General features: G+C 46.2%; 1 protein-coding gene across 3 annotated transcripts in view; it reads right to left on the bottom strand.

The window, feature by feature from the left end:
- Positions 1-25,741, bottom strand: part of MTF1 (metal regulatory transcription factor 1) — a 60,054-nt gene extending 34,313 nt beyond the window's left edge. For 2 of the 3 annotated variants that reach the window (XM_002720705.5, XM_008273646.4), the window contains exons 1-2: positions 25,638-25,741; positions 23,219-23,677 (exon numbers count right to left, since the gene is read on the bottom strand). In XM_002720705.5, coding sequence (XP_002720751.1) covers positions 23,219-23,626 — 408 coding nt within the window. In that variant the 5' untranslated portion in view covers positions 23,627-23,677; positions 25,638-25,741. Of the gene's footprint in view, positions 1-23,218; positions 23,678-24,942 lie in introns of all 3 variants that reach the window. The other variant, XM_017350212.3, reaches the window with a different exon arrangement.

The raw sequence follows: 25,741 nt of genomic DNA, 5'->3' as shown, positions 1-25,741 counted from the left end.
ACCTATTTAGTCCTTACCATTCTGGCTACCACACAGGTGTTCCATAAATATTTGTTGAACTGAATTATTGAACCACCAGTCTTATGTCTCAGTGTTTAGTTCTGAAGTCATTCGTTGCCAGATTAATTCTCAACAGGGTTCTACACATCTCATCTCTCTGCTCAAATGACTAAAATCCCAATTCCTTAGCCTGATATTGAACTGAAGGAGCTTCCCAGCCACTTGCATTTTCTACCACACTAACTTGGTAACCACAGAAATCAGAAGGCTCTGTCCCGGCCGACAAGCAGCAACAGTACATCCTTCCCCAATGGCAATGTTGAATTCTCACTTCCCCACTTTTGCTCTCTCCTTCCTCTCTATTTGAAGTGCGAAATTCCTTTCTTCTCTTTCTTCCTTTAACTTCAGTCTCACTACCTCCAATGCCCTCCATAATCAATTATTCCACGTCTACACGACAGTGCCCTTCTTGAATGCCAATGATATTTATACCACTCATTCCACACTTAGCTTACATTGATAATAATCCTCTCATGTATATTGCCCAGTTTCCACCAAAACTGAAAACCTCTTAGGTCCTACCAGATAGCTTTCAAAATAACCACTGACTGGGGCAAGCATTGTGGCATAGCAAGTAAAGCTGCCTACTGTGACACAGGCTTCAGTTCTGACCCAGCTGCTCCAATTCCAATCTAGCTCCCTGCTAATGGCCTGGGACAAACAGCAGAAGACGACCCTAGTGTTTGGGCCCTGCCACCCACTTGGGAGACTGGGATGAAGCTCTTCAGCCTGGCCCAGCTCTGGCTGTTGCAGCCATCTGGAGGGGGTGAATCAGCAGATGAAAGATCTCTCCCTCTCTCTGTAACTCTGACTTTCAAATAAGCCAGTAAATCTTTAATAAAATAACATTGACCAATATGGAGAACCAGGACTAAATGCTGCCATAATTAATCTGCAAGCCACAGGTGAATATTAAGAACAGATTTTCATTCTGAAGATGCTATAAGCAGTTGATAACTTTATCAATAACTGCAATAAATAGGTAGCTACCCTCCAGTCTCCCTGCCCTGCTCCCATTTTTTTTGTTTGTTTGTTTGTTTGTTTTTTTAACTTGGTCAACTCAGGCTTCTGCTAAATGTTTCTTCCTCAAGGAGCTCAATTCTAACTGGTCCTTACTCCAACCCCAAACTAGAATTGGCATCCTTTATTACGGGTTCTCACAGCTTCCTGCACAGTCAGCCCTCTGCATCTTGGGTTCTGTACTTGTGAACTGGACCAACAGCAAACTGAAAATATTCACAAAACGGTGTACTGAAAACGCACAGACTTTTTTTTCTTTTAATCATTCCCTAAACGACTTACCTAGCCTTTACGTTGCAGTAGGTATAATAAGTAACCTAGAGATGAGCACGGGAAGATGCACAGGAACTATCTGAATATGACACACCATTTTACACAAGGGACTGCAGCATGCTCAGATTTTGGTACCTGGGGAGCAGAGGGTCCTGGACCAACCCTCCACAATACTAAGGGTTGACTATATCTTTAAAACACATGACATGATTGGGCCAGTGGTGTAGTGTAATGGGTAAGGCTGCTGCCTGCAGATACTGCTTCCCATATGGACACTGGTTCATGTCCTGCTTGCTCCATTTAAGATCCAGCTCCTTGCTGGTAACCTGAGAAAGGCAACAGAAGATGCCCCAAGTGTTTGGGCCCCTGCCACCCAAGTGTGAGACTCAGATGAATCTCCTGGCTCATGGCTTCGGCCTGGCCCAGCCCTGGCTGTTCCGGCTCTCTGGGAGGTGAAATAACAGATGGAAGATCTCTCTCTGTCTCCCCTTCTCTCTGTGTAGCTCTGTCAATTAAATAAATAAATCTTTTTAAAAAATTAAGCAAAACACATGATGTGATTAAGATGAAATAATTACAATTAAACAATTTACAACATTCTCTTTAGTTGCTAGGCACAGCAGTATCTGTATATTAAATAAGTATTTGTTGAATTAAATTAATGAATGACAATTTTGCAACTGGACTCTAAGCTCCATAAGAGCTAGGACTGTGGCCAGTGCTGTGGTGTAGCAGGTAAAGCCACCGCCTGCGGTGCTGGCACCCCAAATGGACGCTTGTTTGAGTCTCGGCTACTTCACTTCTGATCCAGCTCTCTGCTATGACCTGGGAAAGCAGTAGAAGCTGGCCCAAGTGCTTGAGCCCCTACATCCACATGGGAGACCCGGAAGAAGCTCTTGGCTCCTGGCTTCGGATTGGCCCAGCTCCAGTTGTTGTGGCCGTCTGGGGAGTGAACCAGGGGATGGAAGACCTCTCTCTCTCTCTGCCTCTGCCTCTCTGTAACTCTGCCTTTCAAATAAATAAATAAATCTAAAAAAAAAAAAAAAAAAAAAAAAAGAGAGAGAGAGAGAGAGAGAGAGAGCTAGGACTACCTTTACTTCATTCACTGAAAACACAATCTCAAGACTAACCTTGTAGAGAAGTAGCACTCAATTCATATTTTTGAATGAATGAATGAACAAAACAAAACCAGTAGGATTTAATCTTGAGAAAGTGGTGACAAGGACTATAAGTAATAAAGGACTAGAATTTCAAGGAGGACGGTCGTTTAAGAAAAGCATAGCAGAGATGACTGAGAAAGCATTTTTAGGTTTCAGCCAACTCACAAGGTATGAGCACAAGTCAGAACTGGAGTTGTATGAGAAGTCAGAATTTGAGGCAATGAATTATCAACTGTACTTCCAAAAACTTGGCTAAGCAGAGTAGAAAGTTAGGAGAGGAGCCAGGCATTCGGTGCAAATTTTGAGATGCCACCTGGAACACTTGCATCCCATATCATCATTTCTGGGCTGGAGTCCCAGTTCCAGTTCCAATTCTAGCTTTGTACTTAAGTGCACCTTGGGAGGCAGCAGGTTATGGTCCAAGTACTTGGGTTCATGCTACTTATGTAGGAGACCTGGATTGAGTTCCAGGCCCGTTGTCAGCTTGTACCAACCTAGGATGTTGTGGGCATTTAGGCAGTAAGCCAGTGGATGGAAGACCTTGTTCTCTCTTTCAAATAAATAAAATAAATTTGAAAATAAGGTTGGAGAGGATAGTGGCAAGTATATATTTAAAGCTGGCAGAGACAGTTGACTGCAAGAGCAAATGACTGCTTCACCTAAAATATGCTGAATAAATGAATCCTCTCTCACATCATCTGGAAGTAGACAATAAATGGAGTCCCTACTCTGCATCTTCCAGAATCTCTTGAAAATAACACTCAGGGGCCACTGTTGTGATAAAGCAGGTTAAACTGCTGTTTGTGGCACCAGCGTCCTACATCAGAGTACCAATTCAAGTCCTGGCTACTCCATTTCCAATCCAGCTTCCTGCTAATGTTCCTGGGAAGGGAGCAGAAGATGGCCCAAGTACCTGGACCTCTGCCATCCATGTGGGAGATCCGGATGGAGTTCCTGGCTCCTGGCTCCAGCCTGGCCCAGAACTGGCTGTTGTGGCCATTTGGGAGTGAACCAGTGGATAGAAGATCTTTCTGCCTTTCAACTAAATAAGCAAGTAAATCTTTAAAGAGAGAAAGAGAGAGAGAGAGAGAGAGAGATAATAGCACTGAATTTCCTAAAAAGGGAAACTTAACCCTCAAACTGGATCAGAAAAGGAAGTTGCAAAGAACATGTAGGTTTTCACAATTACATAGAGATGTTGTAATATCTGGTATATTTAAATACAGCTAAGGTTTATCTTTCATGCATTTAAAAAATTATGTTCAAGGAATTATTACTGTTCTGGGTGCTAGAAGTAATTTTTTAAAAAATAGCCCCTGCTCCCAAGAAGCTTCAAATCAAAAGAAGAATCAGACAGACAGACAAGAACAACATGGTTTGAGAAGCTGTAGTAATGATGGATGTTTAGGATACTACATTCTATAAAACAGCACCTAACTTTATAGACTCATGATCACCAAGAAAGGATTTTATTTTAATTAGTTTATTTATTTGAAAGTCAGAGTTACAGAGAGAGAAGGAGAGACACACAGAGATTTAGTATCTGTTGGTTCACTTTCCAAATGGCTGCAATGGCCAGGACTAGCCAGACGGAAACTGGAAGCCAGGAGCTTTTTCCAGGTCTTCTGTGGGTGCAGGGACCCAAGCACTGTGCCATCTTCTTCTGCTTTCCTAGGCACATTAACAGGAGCTGGGGACCAGCACTGTGGTGCAGTAGGTTAATCCTCTGCCTAAGGCTCTGGCATCCCATATAGGTGCTGGTGCTAGTCCAGGTTGCTCTTCTGATCCTGCTCTCTGCTACGGCCTGGGAAAGCAGTAGAAGATGGCGCAAGTGCTTGGGTCCCTGCACCCACGTGTGAGACCCGGAGGAAGCTCCTGGCTCCTGGCTTTGGATCGGCCCTGCTCCAACCACTGTGGCTGTTTGAGGAGTGAATCAGCGGATGGAGGACCGTTTTGTCTCTCTCCTGCTCACTGTCTGTAACTCTACCTCTCAAATAAATCTATTAAATCTTTATAAAACAAAACAAAAAACAGGGAGCTAGAAAGGAAGTGGAGCAGCTAGGACTCAAACCGGCACCCATATGAGATGCCAGCATCATAGGCTGCTGTTTTACCACTATGCCACAGCACTGGCTCCCAAGTGAGGCTTCTTAAAGGAGGGGATGCTCAAGCTGAATTTAAAGACTTCAGGGAGGGGTGACACATCATTAGTTTGCTTATCACTAAGAGTGACAATATATATAATATGAACATAATGTCACTGAAGTTTCTATTAGAGAATTAAAAGAAAATTGTCTCTCCAAATAACTGAATAATCTAAGCATGGGATGGATATCTGGCCCAGTAGTTAAGATGCTGGTTAGGATGTACATATTCCACATCAGAGGACCTGGGTTTTTGTCTGTCTGTTTTTATTTGAAAGGCAGAGATAGAGCTATTCCATCTGCTAGTTCATTCCTTAAATGGCCACAATAGCCAGGGCTAGGCCAGGCTGAAGCCAGGAGTCCAGAAATCAACTTAGGTCTCCCAGGTAGGCAGGAAGGGACCCAATACCTGAACTATCATCCATAGCTTCCCAGGTGTGCATCAGCAGGAAGCTGGATGGGAAGCAGAGCTGGGATTTGAACCCTGGCACTCCAATAAGGGATGCCAGCATTTCATGTGGCATTTTTTTAAATAAAGAGTTACTTATTTATCTATTTGAAGACAGAGTTGCAGAGAAACACAGAGAGATCTTCTATCTTCTGGTCCATCACTCCCCCAATGGCCTTAAAGTCAGAGCTGGGCCAGGCCAAAGTCAAGAATCTGGAGTTCCACCTGGATTCTCCATATGGGTGGCAGGGACCCAAGCACTTGGGCCATCTTCCTCTGCTTTCCCAGGTGCATTAGCAGGGAGCTGGATCGGAAGTGAAGCAGCCAGGATTTGAACTGGCACTCATATGGGATGCTAGTGTAGTAAGCAGTGGCTTAACCCACTGTACCACAATGCTGGCCTCTCAAGTGGCATCTGAACCACTGAGCCAAATACCTACCCCTAGAGTACCTGGATTTAATCCCCAGTTCAGTTTCCTGATTCCAGCTTCCTATTAATGCAGATGCCGGAAGGCAGTGGTGATGGCTCAAATAGTTGGGTTCTGACTTCCCATGTGGGAAACCTGGGTTGAGTTCTGGCTCCCTGCTGGCCATTGTAAGCATTTGAAGAGTGAGCCAGAGAATGGGAGCTCTTTTTCTATCTCTCAAATAAATAAAATAAAAATACATCTCTAAAAAAAATAAGCATGACTTAACTTTTCTGGTGTGGCTTCAAGAGTGGCCAATCACTACGCTGAGGAACACACCCAGAGGAAGCACAGTAGGCTAACAAGGTCTACCGCCAGGAACGGGCAGAAAGCATGAGCTTCCGGGGAACTGACGCTGATTTATAAAGTGCTCTGAACAGTTCTAGAATAGAGAAACACTTACCCCTACTCAGCAAGGAAAGAGAGGAGGCAGGCTTGGGATGCCCACAACCCATATCAGAATGTCTGGTTTGATTGCTGGTTACTCTGTACTTCTGACCCAATTCCTGTACCTGGGCTCCTGCCACCCATGTGGGAGACTCTGAGTACCTGGCTCCTGGCTTCACCCTGGCCTAGTCACAGCTGCTGCAGGCATTTGCTGAGTGAACCAGCAGACAGAAGATCTCCTTCTCTGTCTGTCTGTCATTCTGACATTCAAATAAATTAAATCTTAAAAAAGAAAGAAAGGAAAGGGAGTCCTTCATTTGGAGTACCTAGCGCATGAACATTTTTTTTTAGGGTCTTCCTTTTTCCTTTGGTTCACCCCCCAAATGGCCGCTATGGCCGGAGCGCTGTGCCCATCTGAAGCCAGGAGCCAGGTACTTCTCCTGGCCTCCTGTGCGGGTGCAGGGCCCAAGCACTTGGGCCATCCTCCACTGCCTTCCCGGGCCACAGCAGAGAGTTAGACTGGAAGAGGAGCAACCAGGACAGAATCCGGCTCCCCAAGCAGGACTAGGACCCGGGGTGCCGGTGCCACAGGCAGATGATTAGCCTAGTGAGCTGCGGCGCCGGCCCACATGAACATTCTTAAAAGTAAATGACTGGTCTGACCGCTGTGGCTATAAGAACCGTCCTCTCTTCTCCCTCATGTCAACACTGCTCTCATGCTGGTACTAACAGCATTTCTTCAGCAGCCTTCCCATTACCAACCCTCAGAGCCGGATTCATACAACTGTTTCCATACCTGAACGCTTTACACACTTGGGAACAAATGACAGCCTGCTGCTCCTTTAGTTCTCAGCTTTTTTTCATGTCAAAAAGTCTGATTCTCTTGCCTTTGCAAAACTAATATGCTATGGTAGAAAGCATAGCCTCCAGCATCTACAAAGTCCATGGTTCAAATCTCAGGTCTACAACTTCATAGGGGAGTGTTTCAAAACCTCAGTTTTTTTCATCTTCATAATGGAAGACAAATGGTATCTATTTTATTAAATTGCCATAAAAATTAAATACAAAACTATATTAAAGCCCCTAACACAACAACTGGTACATATCAGGTACTCAACAGATGCCAGCCATGTCAGCCTCTAACACTACTGCCAGCAAGGGAGGAGTCCTCATTTTTTATCTATAAGAACTACAGCTTTTCCCCATACCCCAAATGTCCACCAAGAAAGAAACTTCTAGAGCCTGATATTAAGACTGTCAAAACAAGGCAAGTATAGAGGAGAAGATTACCTCTGGCAGTGGCCAGTGTTCACCGAACCCCATAGAGGACCACAAATACATACTCATTTTAAAACACAATTAGAGGACGGCGCCATGGCTCACTAGGCTAATCCTCCGCCTGTGATGCCAGCACCCTGGGTTCTAGTCCCAGTTGGGGCGCCAGATTCTGTCCCGGTTGCTCCTCTTCCAGTCCAGCTCTCTGCTGTGGCCTGGGAAGGCAGTGGAGGATGGCCCAGGTGCTTGGGCCCTGCACCTGCATGGGAGACCAGGAGGAAGCACCTGGCTCCTGGCTTCGGATGGGTGCAGCGCGCCGGCCATAGTGGCCATTTGGGGGGTGAACCAACGGAAAGAAGACCTTTCTCTGGGTCTCTCTCTCTCTCACTAACTCTGCCTGTAAAACAAACAAACAAACAAAAAAACAAAACAAAACAAAACAAAAAAACACACAGACAATTAGAGGGTGCCGGCACTGTAGCGCAACAGGTTAATGCCCTGCCCTGAAGTTCCAGCATCCCATGTGGGCGCTGGTTCTAGTCCCGGTTGCTCCTCTTCCGATCCAGCTCTCTGCTGTGGTGGCCCGGGATAGCAGTACAAGATGGCCCAAGTCCTTGGGCCCCTGCACCCATGTGGGAGACCTAGAGGAAGCTCCTGGCTCCTGGCTTCGGATCAGCACATCTCTGGCCGTTGCGGCCATCTAGGGAGTGAACCATCGGATGGAAGACCTCTCTCTCTCTCTCTCTCTCTCTCTCTGCCTCTCCTCTCTCTGTGTAACTGACTTTCGAATAAATAAATCTTAAAAAAAAACCACAATTATAAATGGTAGTTTCAGTCCACAGCATTATTAATATGACATTCAGCTAATTAATGGTTACCAAGACCTCTTGTGGGTTATCCTGAACCCAACCAAAATTTATAACCTAGTTTCAAGGAGAAAATGCTTCTCAAAAGAGTTCCTAACAAAGAAAATTTTAACAATTTAACCTATTTGTTTATTTATTTATTTGACAGGTAGAGTTATAGACAGCGAGAGAGAGAGAGAGACAGAGAGAAATGTCTTCCCTCCATTGGTTCACTCCCCAAATGGCCGCCACAGCCGGCGCTGCGCCAATCCAAAGCCAGAAGCCAGGTGCTTCTTCCCCGTCTCCCACGCGGGTACAGGGCCCAAGCACTTGGGCCATCCTCCACTGCACTCCCGGGCCACAGCAGAGAGCTGGACTGGAAGAGGAGCAACCGGGACTAGAACCTGGCGCCCATATGGGATGCAAGCACTGCAGGCGGAGGATTAGTCTAGTGAGCCACAGCACTGGTCCTTTAACCTCTTCTTAAACTGAAACTATCAGGCCGGCACCGTGGCTCAGTAGGCTAATCCTCTGCCTTGCGGCGCTGGCACACCAGGTTCTAGTCCCGTTTGGGGCACCGGATTCTGTCCTGGTTGCCCCTCTTCCAGGCCAGCTCTCTGCTGTGGCCAGGGAGTGCAGTGGAGGATGGCCCAAGTCCTTGGGCCCTGCACCCCATGGGAGACCAGGAGAAGTACCTGGCTCCTGCCTTCGGATAGGCGCAGCGCGCCGGCCGCAGCGGCCATTGGAGGGTGAACCAACGGCAAAGGAAGACCTTTCTCTCTGTCTCTCTCTCTCTGTCTACTCTGCCTGTCAAAAAAAAAAAAAAAAGAAAGAAAGAAAAAAAAAACAAAACTGAAACTATCTCCATACCTCCCTCAAGAGTTATGAAGGCCTATGAGGAAGAAAGAGCAAATGAATATTCACTGAACAACCACACTGCACCAGACACTATGGTAAAATGTTTTACGTATATTCTGATGTATACAAGCGTGTTTCAAAAAGTTCATGGGAGGGGCTGGTGCTGTGGCACAGTAGGTCAATCCTCTGCCTGTAGCACCAGCATCCTATAAGGGCGCCGGTTCTAATTCCAGCTGTTTCTCTTCCAATCAGCTCTCTGCTATGGCCTGGGAAGGCAGTAGAAGATGGTTCAAGCATTTGGGCCCCTGCACCACATGGGAGACCTGGAAGAAGCCCGTCTCCTGGCTCCTGGCTTCCGATCGGCCTAACTCTGGCCATTGCAGCCATTTGGGGAGTGAACCAGCGGATGGAAGATCTTTCTCTCTGTCTCTCCCTCTCACTGTCTATAACTCTACCTCTCAAATAAATAGATAAAATCTTAAAAAAAAAAAGTTCATGGGAAAATGGAATTAAAAGATAAGTTTTATGCAGCCAGTATTGCGGCACAATAGGTTAATCTACTGCTTGCAATGCTGGCACCCAATAACACAGTGCCAGTTCAAGTCTCGGCTGCTCCACTCTAATCCAGCTTCCTGCTAATGCATCTGGGAAGGCAGTGGGTGATGGCATAAGTATTTGTGTTTCTGCCACCCCTGTGGGAGACCATGATGAGTTTTCTGGCTCCTGGCTTCAGCCTGGCCCAGACCTAGCTATTCCTACCATTTGGGGAGTGAACCAACAGATGGAATGTCCCTCTGTGTGTGTGTCTGTCTGTCTTTGTCACTCTGCCTTTCAAGTGAATGAACAAATGAATGAATGAATATTTAGAAAAAAAGATTTATTTTGGTGCAAAAATTTTAAATCCATGCATAGTTTTTTTACACTATGCATTTTCTATGAACTTTTTAAACATTGTTTGGTTATTATTTTTTTTTTAAGATTTATTTATTTTAAAGACAGAGTCATAGAGAGAGGTAGAGACAGAAAGAAAGGTCTTCCATCTGCTGGTTCACTCCCCAGATGGCCACAATGGCTGGAGCTGCGCCAATCTGAAGCCAGGAGCCAGGAGCCCCTTCCGGGTCTCTCCCACGTGGGTACAGGGGCCCAAGGACTTGGGCCATCTTCTACTGCTTTCCCAAGCCATAGCAGAGAGCAGGATCAGAAGAGGAGCAACTAGGACTAGAACCGGTGCCCACATGGGATGCCAGTGCCTCAGGCCAGAGCTTTAACCCGCTGCACCACAGCACTGGCCCCCTTTCCATGAACTTTTTAAAGATCCCTCATATATGATTTCAAAAAACCCCATATTTTGGCCGGCGCCGTGGCTCATCAGGCTAATCCTCCGCCTAGCGGCGCCGGCACACCGGGTTCTAGTCCCGGTCGGGGCGCCAGATTCTGTCCCGGTTGCCCCTCTTCCAGGCCAGCCCTCTGCTGTGGCCAGGGAGTGCAGTGGAGGATGGCCCAAGTGCTTGGGCCCTGCACCCCGTGGGAGACCAGGAGAAGCACCTGGCTCCTGCCATCGGATCAGCGCGGTACGCCGGCCACGGCAGCCATTGGAGGGTGAACCAATGGCAAAGGAAGACCTTTCTGTCTTTCTCACTGTCCACTCTGCCTGTCAAAAAATAAAAAAATAAAAAATAAAAAATAAAAAAAAAAACCCATATTTTTAAAGATTTATTTATTTATTTGAAAGGCAGAGTTACCAAGAGAGAGATATTTTCATTTGCTGGCCTTCTCCCTCAATGGTCATATCAGCTGGGGCTGGGCCAGTCCAAAGCCAGGGGCTTGCACCCCACCCAGGTCTCTCACATGGGTTGCAGGGACCCAAGCACTCAAGCTTTCATCTGATGCCTTCTCAGATGCATTAGCAGGGAGCTGGACAGGAAGTGGAGTAGTTGAGACTTGAACCAGCACCCAATGGGATGGCAGCATTGCAGGCGGCAGCTTAACCCACTATGCCACAACGCCGGTCTCTCAAAATGTTTTGCATCAAAACATTTTTTTTAAAGATTTATTTTATGTATTTGAAAGACAGAGTTACAGAGAGAGGTAGAGACAAAGAGGTCTTCCTCTCTGCTTTCCCAGGCCACAGCAGAGAGCTGGATAGGAAGAGAAGCAGCTGAAACTAGAACCGGTACCCATATGGGATGCTGGCGCTTCCGGCCAGGGCTTTAACCCGCTGCACCACAGCACCAGCCCGCATCAAAACATTTTTAGTTCCATTTTCCACAAACTTTTTGAAGCACCCTCTTATTTATATATGATTAAGTCTCATTTAATCTTCACAGAATGCAATGGTTTTTTTTTTTCCCTTTAATTTTATGAAAGAGGAAGCAGAGCAGCTTGCCCAATACGAGTTAGTATATACCACAGCAAAGATGGAACTGAGGCTGAAACTACCCCTTTGCACATCACAGAAGAAAACAATTTTAAGAAGCTGGGGGACTAGTGCTGTGGCATAGAAGGTTAAGCCTATGCCTGTGACACTGACATCCCATATGGACGCCGGTTCGAGTCCCGGCTGCTCCACTTTCAATTCAGCTCCCTGTTAATGCACCTGGGAAAGCAGAGGAAAACAGCCCCAGCAGTTGGGCCTCTGCACTCATGTGGGAGACCAGGAAAAAGTTCTGGGCTCTTCAGCATGGCCCAGCCCCAGCTATTGCAGCCATTTGGGGAGTGAACCAGTGGATAGAAGACCTTTCTCTCTCTCTCTCTGTCCCTCCTCTCTCTGTAACTCTTTCAAATAAATAAAAATAAAAAAAGAATGTTGGATTTAAGAAGAAAACAAAATTAAAATTCAGGTTCTCTGTTCAATATCCTACAACAAAAAAATCTTAGCAATACCTAGTATGTACAGCCTACATAAAATATAAATTTGAGGGCCGGCGCCGCGGCTCACTAGGCTAATTCTCTGCCTGCGGCACCGGCACACTGGGTTCTAGTCCTGGTTGGGGTGCTGGATTCTGTCCCGGTTGCTCTCTTCCAGTCCAGCTCTCTGCTGTGGCCCGGGAGTGCAGTGGAGGATGGCCCAAGTGCTTGGGCCCTGCACCGGCATGGGAGACCAGGAGAAATACCTGGCTCCTGGCTTCGGATCAGTGCGATGCGCCGGCCGCAGCGACCATTGGGGGGTGAACCAACGGCAAAGGAAGACCTTTCTCTCTGTCTCTCTCACTATCCACTCTGTCAAAAATATATATATACACATATATGTAAATTTGAGAGCTCTGGCAGACATCATGGTGCAACATGTTAAGCTGCCACTTAGGATGCCCATAACTCATACCAGAGTGCCTGATTGGAGTCCTGCCTATTCCATGCTTTGGATTTGGCTTTCTGCTAACACGCCTAGGAGTCAGTGTATGATGGTACAAGTGTTTGGGCCCCTGCCGCCCACACATGTGGGAGACCCAGATGGAGTTCTTGGCTCCTGGCTTCAGTTTGGGCTAGCTCTGGCTATTGAGAACATTTGGAGAGCGAACCAGTGGATGAGAGATCTGTCTGTCTCTCCCTCCCTATCACTCTTTCAAATAAATAAATTTTAAAACTTAAAAAGAAAAATCAAGACCTATAATTCCTACAGCATCAAATTTGAAAACCAGTATGTATGTAAACAAAACCAACCATATCCCTTTTCCAGGCCAACAGGCCTCATATGGAAATTCCGGAAACTAGGAAGATATACATAATATGTACACAGACCTGGAGGGGATACACTGATAAAAGGTCTTCATATGGAAAAAGGCAAGCAATTCCTGCCCTAGATTCCTACAAACTCACACATATACAGCCATCACACTACTAGATGCCATGTCCCTGAGGGTAGGGATTATTTCTCTGTAACTTCCTGAGTTGTAACAAAAGTAGTTTAAAGTCAAAATTTGTGGAGAGGCAAGCATTTAGAAAGGCAATTAAACACTGTTTTGGATGCGTGCATCCAGTATCAAGAGTGCCTGGGTAGGGCCGATGTTGTGGTACAGTTGCTATCTGAGACATCAGCATCCCATTATTGGCGTGCTGGTTCGAGGCCCACATCTAGCATCTCTTATCAGAATGCCAGTTCGAGACCCGGATGACTCATTTCTGATCCAGCACCCTGCTCATGTGCCTGGGAAGGCAGTGGAGGATGGCACAAGTGCTTGGATCCCTATTATCCATGCAGGAGACTTGGATGGAGTTCTAAGTTTCTGGCTTCAGTCACTGGGACCAAGCTGGGAGTGAACCGGCAGACGGAAGATCAGTCTCTCTGCATTTCAAATAGATTAAACATTAAAAAAAAATGCATGTGGAAAGAATGAATGGATCTTCAACACTAGACTTTCAAGCAGAAATAGCCTCTGTCTGTCCTAGATTTGTATGGTAATTCTGTGGGTGTTCAGAAGGGGCTCTGCAAAGAAATGTACTCACAGCATGCAAAGACTGACAGGTAGGTGGTTCCTCTTTGGGAGAGTTTGGTTTGTCTGACAGCCTCATTACACTGCCTGATGGATTTATAATGAACAAGGAGACTGTAACTAGGTCTCTCAACATAAAGGACACATTGCAAAAAGGCTCTAAAACACTGGAATCAGATTTTTCCTAAAAACTCTTATATTTAAAATCTCTTATACCAAAGGAAAAAAAAAAAGGAAGGAAGGAAGGAAAGAAGAAAGGAAGGAAGGAAACAAACCACTCCTTTTGGGATGTCTCTGACTACATAATTTATTCATGGTGTGTCTTGAAGCAACACAGTGAGCAGACTAATTCACAAAGCATCACTGTGGGGGCCAGAGCTGTGGCATAGTAGGCTGAGCCTCTGCCTGCAGCAGCGCAGGCATCCCATATGGGCACTGGTTCAAGTCCCAGCTGCCCCTCTTCTGATCCAGCTCTCTACTACAGCCTGGGAAAGCAGAGGAAGATGGCCCAAGCGCTTGGGCTCCTGCGCTCACATGGAGACCCAGAAGAAACTCCTGGCTCCTGGCTTTGGATTGGCGCAGCTCCTGCCATTGCAGCCATTTGGGGAGTGAACCAGCAGACAAAAGACTTTTCTCTGTCTCTCCCTCCCTGTGTCTGTAACTCTACCTCTCAAATTAATAAATAAAATCTTAAAAAAAAAAAAGTATCACTGTGGCTGTGCAACTTGGTAGAAAAGGGTATTCTTTCCTAATTAACACATCATGAAAAACATACTTGGTCCGTGATTCCCGAGTTTCTCCACGCTTCTTGGCTAACTATTCAACAGAAAAGTGGAAATTTCAGCCAGTTAGCCATGGAGGATACATCAATGGGATTCAGACAGGTGGAAGAACAGGTAACTAGGCAGTTCTAGCAGATTCTCTGGAACAGTACAGTTTGGGAAACCATGGACTGTGTGAACCAACTAAAGGGAACACAGCTGCCTAAAAGTCTGTAGTAGAAAGGCTGTAAGGAACAAAACAAGAATGCTTTTGAGCAGAATGACAATATTCTGACTGGGAAGTTCTCAAAGCTACCAAATCAACAGAGGCAAAGCAAAATAGCCAATATGAAAATAAGGTAGGGACTGCTTCTCGGCTTTTTGGCTAAGATTAAGTACAGAATAAGTTAGGTGAAATTAGAATGATCAGTGTGTGGTGGGAAAAAACAACACCTTTGGCAAGGTTCTGGATAGTTTATTTTTGCACAAGTCAAGCACAAAGAAACAAAGAAATGAAGTAATAGGTAAGCCAACTACACACTATATAAAACAATGGCACAATCAGGGGTAAACTGGAAAATCAGGCTAAAATCTGACTCAGAGAATAAGCTGCTTAGGAAACCAAGAAGACCAGTTATCAAATTATTTTCTTTCCCAAAAGTAACACCTATGCATGGAAATAGAGGGAAAAAAAAAAAAAACAAAAAAACAAGTATTAAAAAAAGGGAGTGGAGTGTGTTGAACTACCCCCTTGGATGCTGGCATCCCCTATGAGTGCTAGTTCGAGTCCCAGATGCTCCATTTCCAATCCAGCTCCCTACTAATGTGCCTGGAAAAGCAGTGGAAAGTGGCCTAAGAACTTGGTTTCAGTGATTGGCGCTGTGGCGCAGCAGGTTAAAGCCCTGGCCTGAAGCATTGGCATCCCATATGGGTGCTGGTTTGAGACCCGGCTGCTCCTCTTCCAATCCAGCTCTCTGCTATGGCCTGGGATGGCAGTAGAAGATGGCCCAAGTCCTTGGGCCCCTGCACCCACGTGAGAGACCCAGAGGAAGCTCCTGGCTGCTGGCTTCAGATCGGTGCAGTTCCAGCTGTTGCAGCCATATGAAGAGTGAACCAGAGGATGGAAGACCTCTCTCTCTACCTCTCTCTGTAACTCTGACTTTCAAATAAATAAAAATAAATCTTAAAAAAAAAAAAAAGAACTTGGTTTCATGCACCCATGTGGGAGACCCAGAAGAAGTTCCTGGCTCTTGGCTTCAGCCTGGTCCAACCATGCTGTTGCACTAATTGGGGAGTGAACCAGCAAATGGAAGGTCTCTCTCTCTCTAGTTTTTTTTTTTTTTTTTTTTTTTTTTGACATGCAGAGTGGACAGTGAGAGAGAGAGAGACAGAGAGAAAGGTCTTCCTTTGTGCCGTTGGTTCACCTTCCAATGGCCGCCGAGGCCGGCACACTACGGCCGGCGCATCGCGCTGATCCGAAGCCAGGGGCTAGGTGCTTCTCCTGGTCTCCCATGCGGGTGCAGGGCCCAAGGACTTGGGCCATCCTCCACTGCACTCCAGGGCCACAGCAGAGAGCTGGGCTGGAAGAGGGGCAACCAGGACAGAATCTGGCACCCTGACCGGGACTAGAACCCGGTGTGCCGGCGCCGCAAGGTGGAGGATTAGCCTAGTGAGCTGCGGTGCTGGCCATCTCTAGCTCTTTCTAAATAAACAAACTTTTTTTTTTTTTTAAGGGAGAGAGGTTTTTTTTTAAAGGAGAGAGGTAAAAGAAGGGTTAAAGAGATCACAAAGCAAATTATAAAAGTCATAAACACTGACCCCTTTAGATCAATTAAATGCACTGAAATGCCAAAATAAAATCACTGTCAAAGCAAAAGCTAAGGTACTATGGTGCTCCAAGAGGGCAAGTCTGAATGTCTGGTTATTAAGCACGATTTTCAATAACTAAAGCTCCTGGTACTTCTCCTTAAATTCCCATTCTACTTCATAAAGATTTCAAGAAGAGTTGATAGAAGAGTTTCTAGAAGAGTTGAGGTTTCATGGACAGAATGAAAACATGTGGTGGGAGGAAAGTGAAGACAGCTAAACCCACAGCAGACTGAACAAAGTGCTCATGATAGCCTTGTCTGTGGAGTGGGCATTTGGCACAATCAGGTCACCATGTGGGACACGTGTATCCCAGATTAAAGTGCTTGGGTTTGAGTCCTGACTCTGCTTTCAATTCTAGCTTCCTGCTGATGTACACTCTGGGAGGTAGCAGGTGATGGCTCAAATACTTGGGTCCCTGCCACCCAATATAGGACAACTGGATTGGGTTCCCAGCTCCTGGCTTAAGCCTTGCTCAGCCCCAGATGTTACAGGCAACTGGGAGGGTGAACCAAGAAAATCTGTTTCTCTTTCTTTCATATTAAAAAAATACATACTATCTATATATACACATATACATATACATGCATACACACATATATATATACATATATATATATATAGCCTTGACTTTGTCCTATTTAATACAATTATCAACAATCTGAAGACAGGAAAGGCAAACTTGGCTTATAGACAGAATAAATCAATTTGATTTTGTTTTTGTTTTTGTTTTTTTGACAGGCAGAGTGGACAGTGAGAGAGAGAGAAACAGAGAGAAAGGTCTTCCTTCCGTTGGTTCACCCCCCAAATGGCCACTACGGCCAGCGCATCGCGCTGATCCGAAGCCAGGAGCCAGGTGCTTCTCCTGGTCTCCCATGCGGGTGCAGGGCCCAAGGACTCGGGCCATCCTCCACTGCACTCCTGGGCCACAGCAGAGAGCTGGACTGGAAGAGGGGCAACCGGGACAGAATCTGGCACCCTGACCGGGACTAGAACCCGGTGTGCCGGCGCCACAGGCGGAGGATTAGCCTATTGAGCTGCAGCGCCGGCCCCAGAATAAATCAATTTGTAAGCAGTATAAAGTGGGAAAGTAACAGCTAATATCACCGATTACATAATCATCCCCTCCCTACCATTTCCTCCTTTTCTGACTAGGTCAGCAACATTTTCCAAAATGTACTTCACTGAACCCTGGAATGAGATCTGAAAAATGGTTTCCCAATTTGAAAACATTTGGAAAATTCTGCATTTTCTTCCTTCATATTTCTTCCTTCCACATGAAAGGCACTGAGAAATCCTATTATAAACTTCTGTTCTTGATTTAACATATTTCTCAAACATCTACACATGAAACACTTTCACACAGTAATCATTAATTAGGGATCACCTAAAGTTTAAGTCCTAAACCATATTCAAATTTTCTATGCAAATAAATAAATAAAACAAACAAAACCAATTCAATACCCTTGAGCTGCTATTACTACCGCATCACTCTTCTTCCAACTATTCAACTTTAAAAAAAAAACTGAAAATTCCTGCCTCCTGTTTAGTCGTCACCCACTCACTTCTTCATCACTCAAAAATCTGTCTTCAGCCCCCAGTGCACTAATGAAAGTCTTCTTGTGACGTGAACAACAACTGCACAACCAGCAGAGCTGACGGCTGCGTTTTGGCCTTGTTCCTCTGCGGGGTCACAAAGGAACAGTTGCACTTCTTGACATTCTTCCCTCAGCTTCCACAACACTGCCTTCCACCCATCTCTCTGACAACTGTGATCTGTTCTGGTTCCTCTTTCTCTTTCTACCCTTTACACTCTCAATATAACTCCTACTTCTCCCTTAAGTAAACTGCCCATGGTTTGAAATACTGCCCCTTTCATTGATTCACAATTCCTTACCATGCCATTTCAATCTTGACTTCATTCAGATTCACATTTCCAATGGGCTTTCAATTTGTTCATGTTACTTTTCTCCAAACACCATACAGTGAATATACTCCTACCAAATTCATCAATTTCCCCAACAATGTTTTTCTTCTTCCTGTCTTGATTCCTGTCAATACAATCACCATTGGAGGAAGGGGATGGACAGCAGAATTAGCTGCTTTGTCTTTAGCATGCAGACAACACTTTGAATATGCCTGTTAAAATACCTAACATGGGGCCAACGTTGTGGCATAGTGGGCTGAGGCTCCACTTGCACTGCTGGCATCTCATATGGGCACTGGTTCAAGTTCCGGCTGCTCTACTTCTGATCCAGCTCCCTGCCTACGTGCCTGGGAAAGCAGCGGAGGATAGCCCAAGTCCTTGGACCCCTGCACACGTGTGAGACCTGGAAGAAGCTCTTGGCTCCTGGCTTCGAATTGGCCCAGGTCCGGCTGTTTGGGGAGTGAACCAGCAGATGGAAGAACTCTCTCTCTCTCGGTCTGTAACTCTGTCTCTCAAATAAATAAATCTTAAAAAAAAAAAAAAAAAAAAAAAAAAACTAACGTAGAGAGTTTTTTCTTTAAAATTAATTTTTTTGAAAAGCAGAGGCAGAGAGAGAGAGGTCTTCCATCTGCTGGTTCACTCCCCAAATGGCCACAATGGCCTAAGCTGGGCCGATCCAAAGCCAGGAGCTGCTTCTGGGTTTCCCCAAGCAGGTGCAGGGGCCCAAGCACTTGGGCCATCTTCCACTGCTTTCCCAGGCCATAGCAGAGAGCTAGACTGGAAGTGGAGCAGCTGGGTCTCAAACCAGCGCTCATATGGGATGCCGGCACTGCAAGCGGCAGCCTTACTCGCCATGCCACAGCACCGCCCCCGAATAGTGGATTCTAACTACTTTTCACCTAGATTTGAAACCCCATCAGTCAGCTGTGCTAGGGCACAGAAGAAATTGAACACACTTGGAAAAAAGGATGAATCATTTCAACCAATGTTCAAAACCTTTGAATCACAGCTCACACTTCAAACTCCAGTAACATGCCAAATTCACTCATACCTCTAAAAGAGCTCTTGATTATTTCCATGTATAAAGCCACTCCTTCATTAGACTTAGATAAAACACAAAACCTAAACTACGACTGTTTCCTAACTGGGCAGTAAGTCTCCAGTTTCCCTCTGCCTCTAAGCCACCGCTGCTGCCAGAGGAATCTTCTCCAAATGCTACCACATCACTCTTTGGCCCAGCACCTCCAAAGGTTTCTCACCACTGCCAGGATACAGTCCAAAACCCTCAGCATATGATCACTACCTTCCATGTTTGGATCTTTGCTATCTTTCCATCCTTATCTCCTACTACTCCCTATGTTCTAGTCCAAGGGTTCTAGTCCAGGAGCTGAATTCAGGCTGCTGCCTGCTTCTATAAAGTTTTATCACAACACAGTCATGCTTACTAATTTGTGTACTGTCTATGGCTGTTTGTGCTACAATGGAAGAGTTGAGCAATTGCAACAGACAGCATATTGTCTGCAAAGCTTAGAATAGCCATTCTTTTTATTTTTTAATTTAGATTTATTTATTTATTTGAAACACAAAATAGCAGGGGTAAAGGGGTGGAGAGACAGAGAGAAGATCTTCCATCCACTGGTTCACTCCCCAAATGGCTGCAGCTGAGCCAATCTGAAGCCAGGAACCAAGAGATTCTTCTGGGTCTCCCACGAGGGTGCAGAGGCCGTTTTCCACCACTTTCCCAGGTGCACTAGCAGGGAGTTGGACAGAAGTGGAGGAGCTGGGTCTCGAACTGGTGCCCATATATGGGGTGCTGGCACTGCCAAGCAGCAGCATTACCTGCTACACCCCTAGAACAGCCACTCTTTAGCCCTTCAAACAGGAAGTAAGCTGCCCTCCGTTATAATAGCACAACTGGCAATTCCTTGAAAACAGCCTGTGTTTTCCACCTCTCTTTCTTTATGCTGTTATCATCTCTTGGAAAGACATTCCCTTGCCTTTTTTCCCCTAAATTATGGATACCTTATAAAACCAGCTCCAATACCTCCTTTTTCATGATGACCTGCCTGATCCCAAAGCTAAGGGTGAGATTCTCTGGGCTCCCATGTGACATATGTGATTTCTCCTTCTTACTGACCACACAGGTCTGATTCTTTTTTTTTTTTTTTTTTTTTTTTTTTTTTTGACAGGCAGAGTTAGACAGTGAGAGAGAGAGACAGAGAGAAAGGTCTTCCTTCCGTTGGTTCACCCCCCAAATGGTCACTACGGCCGGTGCGCTATGCCGATCCGAAGCCAGGAGCCAGGTGCTTCCTCCTGGTCTCCCATGTGGGCGCAGGGTCCAAGTACCTGGGCCATCCTCCACTGCCTTCCCAGGCCACAGCAGAGAGCTGGACTGGAAGAGGAGCAATTGGGACAGAATCCGGCACCCCAACCAGGACTAGAACCCGGGGTACCGGCGCTACAGGCGGAGGATTAGCCAAATGAGCCACAGTGCTGGCCCATGGGTCTGATTCTATAAACATAAATGCTGTAAATGTCTTTCTACTTCTATACTGCATAGCATCAGAATCATCTGCAGCCCCACAGAGTCATAATAGCACCTCGCTTCATGAATTTTGGTTCAGTTGAAATGAACCTTTATAAGCTCAAATATGGAGCTAAAACTAACAAGATATTCTTATGGCTGATGCACTGGTCTCCACATTCAATTGTTGAAGACTTGGGAAAGCAGCAGAAGATGGTCCAAGTGCCTGCACCCCTGTCACCCATGTGGGACATTCAGATAGCTTCAGGCTCCTGCTTCAGCCTGGTCCAGTCCTTGCTGTTGCAGCCATTCAGGGAGTGAACCAGTGGATGGAGGTGGTCTTTCTCTTTCTCTAACTCTTACTTTCAAATAAGTAAGATAATTTTTTTTGTTTTAAAGACTTGGCCATTGCAGACATGAGAATAATCTAGGACAGGGTTTCTCAGTCTCAGCATCGTTCATGTGTTAAGCTTACAATTCTTCATTGTTGGGGGCTGTCCTGTGCACTGTAAAGTATTCAACAGCATCTTTAGCCTCTGCCCACTAGATTCCAGTAGCATCTCTTCAGTGTAACAACCAAACATGTCTCCAGGAATCAGCAAATGTCTCCTGGGCGGGGAAGGGGACTGTTCCAGTTGAAAACACTATTCTAGAGGTTTCCAGGCTAACAGTACAAGCTAACAGTAAGATGTTGTTGCTGATAAAATACAGAGTACGTAGTAATTGTAGTACAGTGTCCCGATCAAGAGATGAGAGCCACACTGTATTCAGCATATTCAGTGCTAGTTGACTCACACTTGTGAGATTGTGCTCAACTCAGGATTTTAAAAGGACTTTGGAAATCTGGAATTCATATAATCAAAGGTGACTAGGCTGGGACTTGCACTGTTGCGCAGTGGGTTAAAGCCACTGCTTACAAAGCTGGCATCCCATATCAAAGTGCCAGTTCAAGTCCCAGCTTCTTGTCCATCATCCTGCTGATGCAACTGCAAAGACAGCGGAAGATGGCCCTAGAACCTGGACTTCTGCCACAGCATGGGAGACCAGGATGGAACTCCTGGCTCCTAGCTTTGGCCTGGTCTAGCACTAGATGTTGTGGTTATTTGGGGAGTAAACCATGGGATGAGAGAGATCTCTCTCCATCTCCCCCTCCTTTTCTCTTTCAAATAAATTTCTTTTTTTTTTTTTTTTTTTTCTTTTTTGGACAGGCAGAGTGGACAGTTTGAAAGAGAGAGAGAGACAGAAAGGTCCTCCTTTTCCGTTGGTTCACCCGCAATGGCCGCTGTGGTCGGCGTGCTGCGCTGATCCAAAGCCAGGAGCCAGGTGCTTCTCCTGGTCTCCCATGGGGTGCAGGGCCCAAGCACTTGGGCCATCCTCCACTGCACTCCTGGGCCACAGCAGAGAGCTGGACTGGAAGAGGAGCAACCAGGACAGAATCCGGCGCCCCGACTGGGACTAGAACCTGGTGTGCCGGCGCCACAGGCGGAGGATTAGCCTATTGAGCCACGGTGCTGGCTAAATAAATTTCTTAAAAAAAAAAAAAAAAAAAAAAAAGTGAACAGGTTGACAGTGGAGTGAGAGAAAATGTCATCGAAGGGATATTTAAGTAAATGACAGAGTCTGGCCTGTGCAAGAGAAACCTAGAATCTCTAAATATCTGATGAGCTGTCCTATGTGAGGAAAACTACTTAGGAAGGAAAACTATCACCCCGGGTGGCACAAGAAAGCAGATTTTGGTTCTATACAAGCACAAGCTTTCTAGCCATCAGAGCTGACTGAGAAATGTATTGGGTTGTGCTGGAAGTGGTCAATCACACTGTGCTCTCATCATTCTGGAATGTGTTCACCCAGAGACTGAGGAACTGATGTCAGAGGTGCCGCAGAGATTCCTGCACGGGCTGAGAGTTAGGACAAGATGGCTCCCTAAGGTTCCTTCCAGCCCTGAGATCCTAAGGCTAGCAAAGCGAAGGTCACAGGCCACGCATAAGCCAGATGCAGTTTCAAGACCTTAATTACAGCCAAAGAAAAAATATTTTGCTATAGAATTTTGCTAAATAATTTATTCCTGCTTGGTAATATCTAGTTGATGACACCGGAACTACCAGCGACTTAATTTTTTCTAATTGATCTGTAATAGTTCCTAGATAATCTGCTTGACTACCCCTAAACTGTGTCTTTTATCTTGATAAGCATCACCACTAGTACAGCCGGTAGAAGCCTTCAAGTTTTCAAAGCATTTTGATAGGCACTACCTCACTCACATTAATTAAATATGAACACACTTATTTCAGATAATCTGCTCTCATTTACTGTCCCTTGCATGAATGTCTTAAGAAAGCTGCCCCTTCAGTAATACTCATTACACACTCACCAAGCAAATGAAGCATATTCCTGCAGACAACTCAACTCCAAAACAAGCCATCTATACACAACTCAAAGGTAAGTCAAATATAGTTATTTCACTCTGATAAGCCAAGTCGATTTATTTACACATCAGAAACATTAATTTCAATCTAATTTCTATTTTATGATCAAGGAAAGCTTGAGAGTATAATTTAGAATTTCCAAGTCTGAATATGGTCATATAACCCAAAAGATCCAGAAAGCAGTCCAATAAAATATGAAGCATACATGTCTTGTTCCAACAAGAACCACCGCAGGTCCCAATCCCAGGAACTCCTTTACTCTCAGCTAAAATGACCCACAAGAGCTGGAAAAGTCTTGCCCCAAAGCGAAAAGTGAAAACTGGGTTCTCGCCCTCTGCTTTACTTACTTCTTTACGTTTTGTTTCTGGACATTCCGACTGCAGAGTTAGGGTTGCACCTTCAATGTTTCTTGGCATGGGCGTAGAACCAGGGTTTATCGTCAAATGAATCTGATCTGGTGAAATAATGTGCTGCACGTAACCCTGCGCCATTGCTTCCTGGTCTATCAGGTGGAAGCCCTCTTCACCCCCCACAAGAAAAGGCAAGTGTTCCGCACACTGTCCGTCGTCATCGTCATCCTCCAAAGTGCCAGGGTCCTGCTCGATGAGAACAGTGGTCCTATCATAAACAGTTCCGGATGAGGAAGGCACCAGTCCGTTTTTATCCACGAACCTGAGCATCTTGTCATCGGGGGTCAGCTCATCATCCTCTGCCTCGAAGAAGATGATGTTGTCGTCCGGACTGTGCTCCCCCATGGTTCAGTCGTGCTCAGCTCAATTGTGAGAAGTGAAAGGGTAACGGCCTTCCTGCAACAGAAGAAAACAAAGTCAGAGCCGCCCAGCGAGACCCGCAGACCTCCCCAGCAACCTCAGGGTTCGCTGCCCCTGTCACCAAAACAACAGGCCAAAAGCACGTGAAAATTATCTTCTTCAGGAATAATTTTTTAAAATTTTAACTCTGAACACAACAAATACCATTATGTATTTTTAAGTAAAAGCAATGTCTTTTTTCAAAAACTGAAGTCACGGGGCAGGCACTGGGCAGTAGTTAAGTAGCTACTGGGGTTGCCTGCATCCCATGTGGGACTGCCCAGGCTTGAGTCCTGGCTCCCCCTGCTTCCAATCCAACTTCCTGCTAATGCACACCCTGGGAGGAATCAATGACACCTCTGCCACTCACTCAGGAGACCCAGCCCTGACTGTTGCAGACATCTGGGGGATAACCCAGCAGATGGAAGATATTTTTCTCTCTGCCTTTCAAATAAAATGAAAATAAGTGATCATTTTTTTAATTGAAGTAATAAGCAGCAGTTCCTAAGACCTTCCAAATATCTCTTACTTTCAAACCATGTGAAGATTGGACAAAATCCCCAAAGGGAATAAAGGAACAAGCGGAACAGTGGCTGCTTCAATACAAATTTGAAAGTAAGGTAACCTCACTCAAATGTCCTCAGACCCTCCCCACGAGGTGGTGCACAAGCCTCCAGCAGCCTACATGGGAGGGGACAAGGCATGGGAGGCAATGCTCCACCTACAAATCCTGGCTTCTCCCTTCACTACTTGAGTAGCTTTTCGGGGCCCCATTTTTCTTAAAGCCTAAGGTGGGACTGGCAGTTCCTGTTCTCTGAAAGTTGTGATGAGGAATAAAATACGGAACGTATGCAAGGCAGAAGTTGACACACAGCAGAGGGAGGAGTGTGCATTCCTTGCCTCCTGCCTAGAACCTACTTTTCAGCTTCTATGTGGAGGGGCTAACTCCTAGGCAGGGACATCGCCCTTAGATCTCTTTTTATCTAGTTTCGTCCTCAAACAACAGGGCGTGGACCAGAAGCTGTGCTTGTACGGTGGGCTCTCTGTCTTGAGGGAATGATGAGCCTCACTTCTTTCTGTCTCTACAGCCCCTCGCACAGAACGCTGACACACGGGAGTTGAGGAAATGTCAGCTAAATGAATGAAAGACATGCAGATCTACTCTCTCGGGAAGACACACTCTCCTGACAAGGATACATCCTCTTGGAGAAAAACGCTAAATTTGAATCTTTCATGGTCTGGAATAGTGATTCTCCTCTCACCTGCCAAAACACAGGTTCTACAAATGCGGGTTTGGCAGGCAAGGCGGAATTTAAAAACCATCAGCACACCACTTTCAGTTTTCCGTTTGGCTTTGCACTTTATCTTTCTCTTCCGCTCAGGGTTAGAAAGTAAGCCTTCCCACGCCGGGGCGGCTAGGCAGAGAGGCAGTGACCAGAGGCAGGCCGAGGGCGCAGATCCGGGAGGAACCGGCCCGACCCCTTGCTCCGGCTTACGCAATCTCACAGACGCACATTTCGCTGCACCTGAGAGGAGAGATAAGCGCACCGAGGGCCCCCGTGGGCTGCCTCGGCACCTTCGGCGGCAACGCGGAGACCGACTGTCCGGAACAAACAAGACCAGGAGGTTTGAGGGTGGCCAACGAGGAGTGCGAACACAGCACCCTTGAGACGAGGCTGGGAAAAGGGACCTCTCTGGGACAGCCCTCAGCCCAGGGCTACACGGAAAAATCCGAAGGCAGGCTGGGGGGTTCCAGTCAGGCGAGAGGGGCAGGGTCCGGATCTCCATGGAAACAGGGAAGGGGGGCTGGATACCCATCCCCATGGAAACGAAGAAGGGGTGGGGTCCCTGTGGTGCCAGAGTGAGGTATCTAATGGGAAATTCTTCAGGAGGAAGCCTAAGTCCCAAGCCTCCCGGGAAGTCCCAAGCCCAAGCCACGTCTAGTTTCTCCTTTTACCTCCGCGGCTCCCGGCAACAGCGGCGGCAGCAGCTTCTCCCCTCCCCAGCGGCACCATGATTACCCCCACCTTCCCCTAACGTCACTTCCGCTTCCGCTTTCCG

This window comes from Oryctolagus cuniculus, chromosome 7 (assembly GCF_964237555.1).
Source record: "Oryctolagus cuniculus chromosome 7, mOryCun1.1, whole genome shotgun sequence".
NCBI classification, from domain to species: Eukaryota; Metazoa; Chordata; class Mammalia; order Lagomorpha; family Leporidae; genus Oryctolagus; species Oryctolagus cuniculus.
This window is presented reverse-complemented; position numbering and strand designations above follow the sequence as displayed.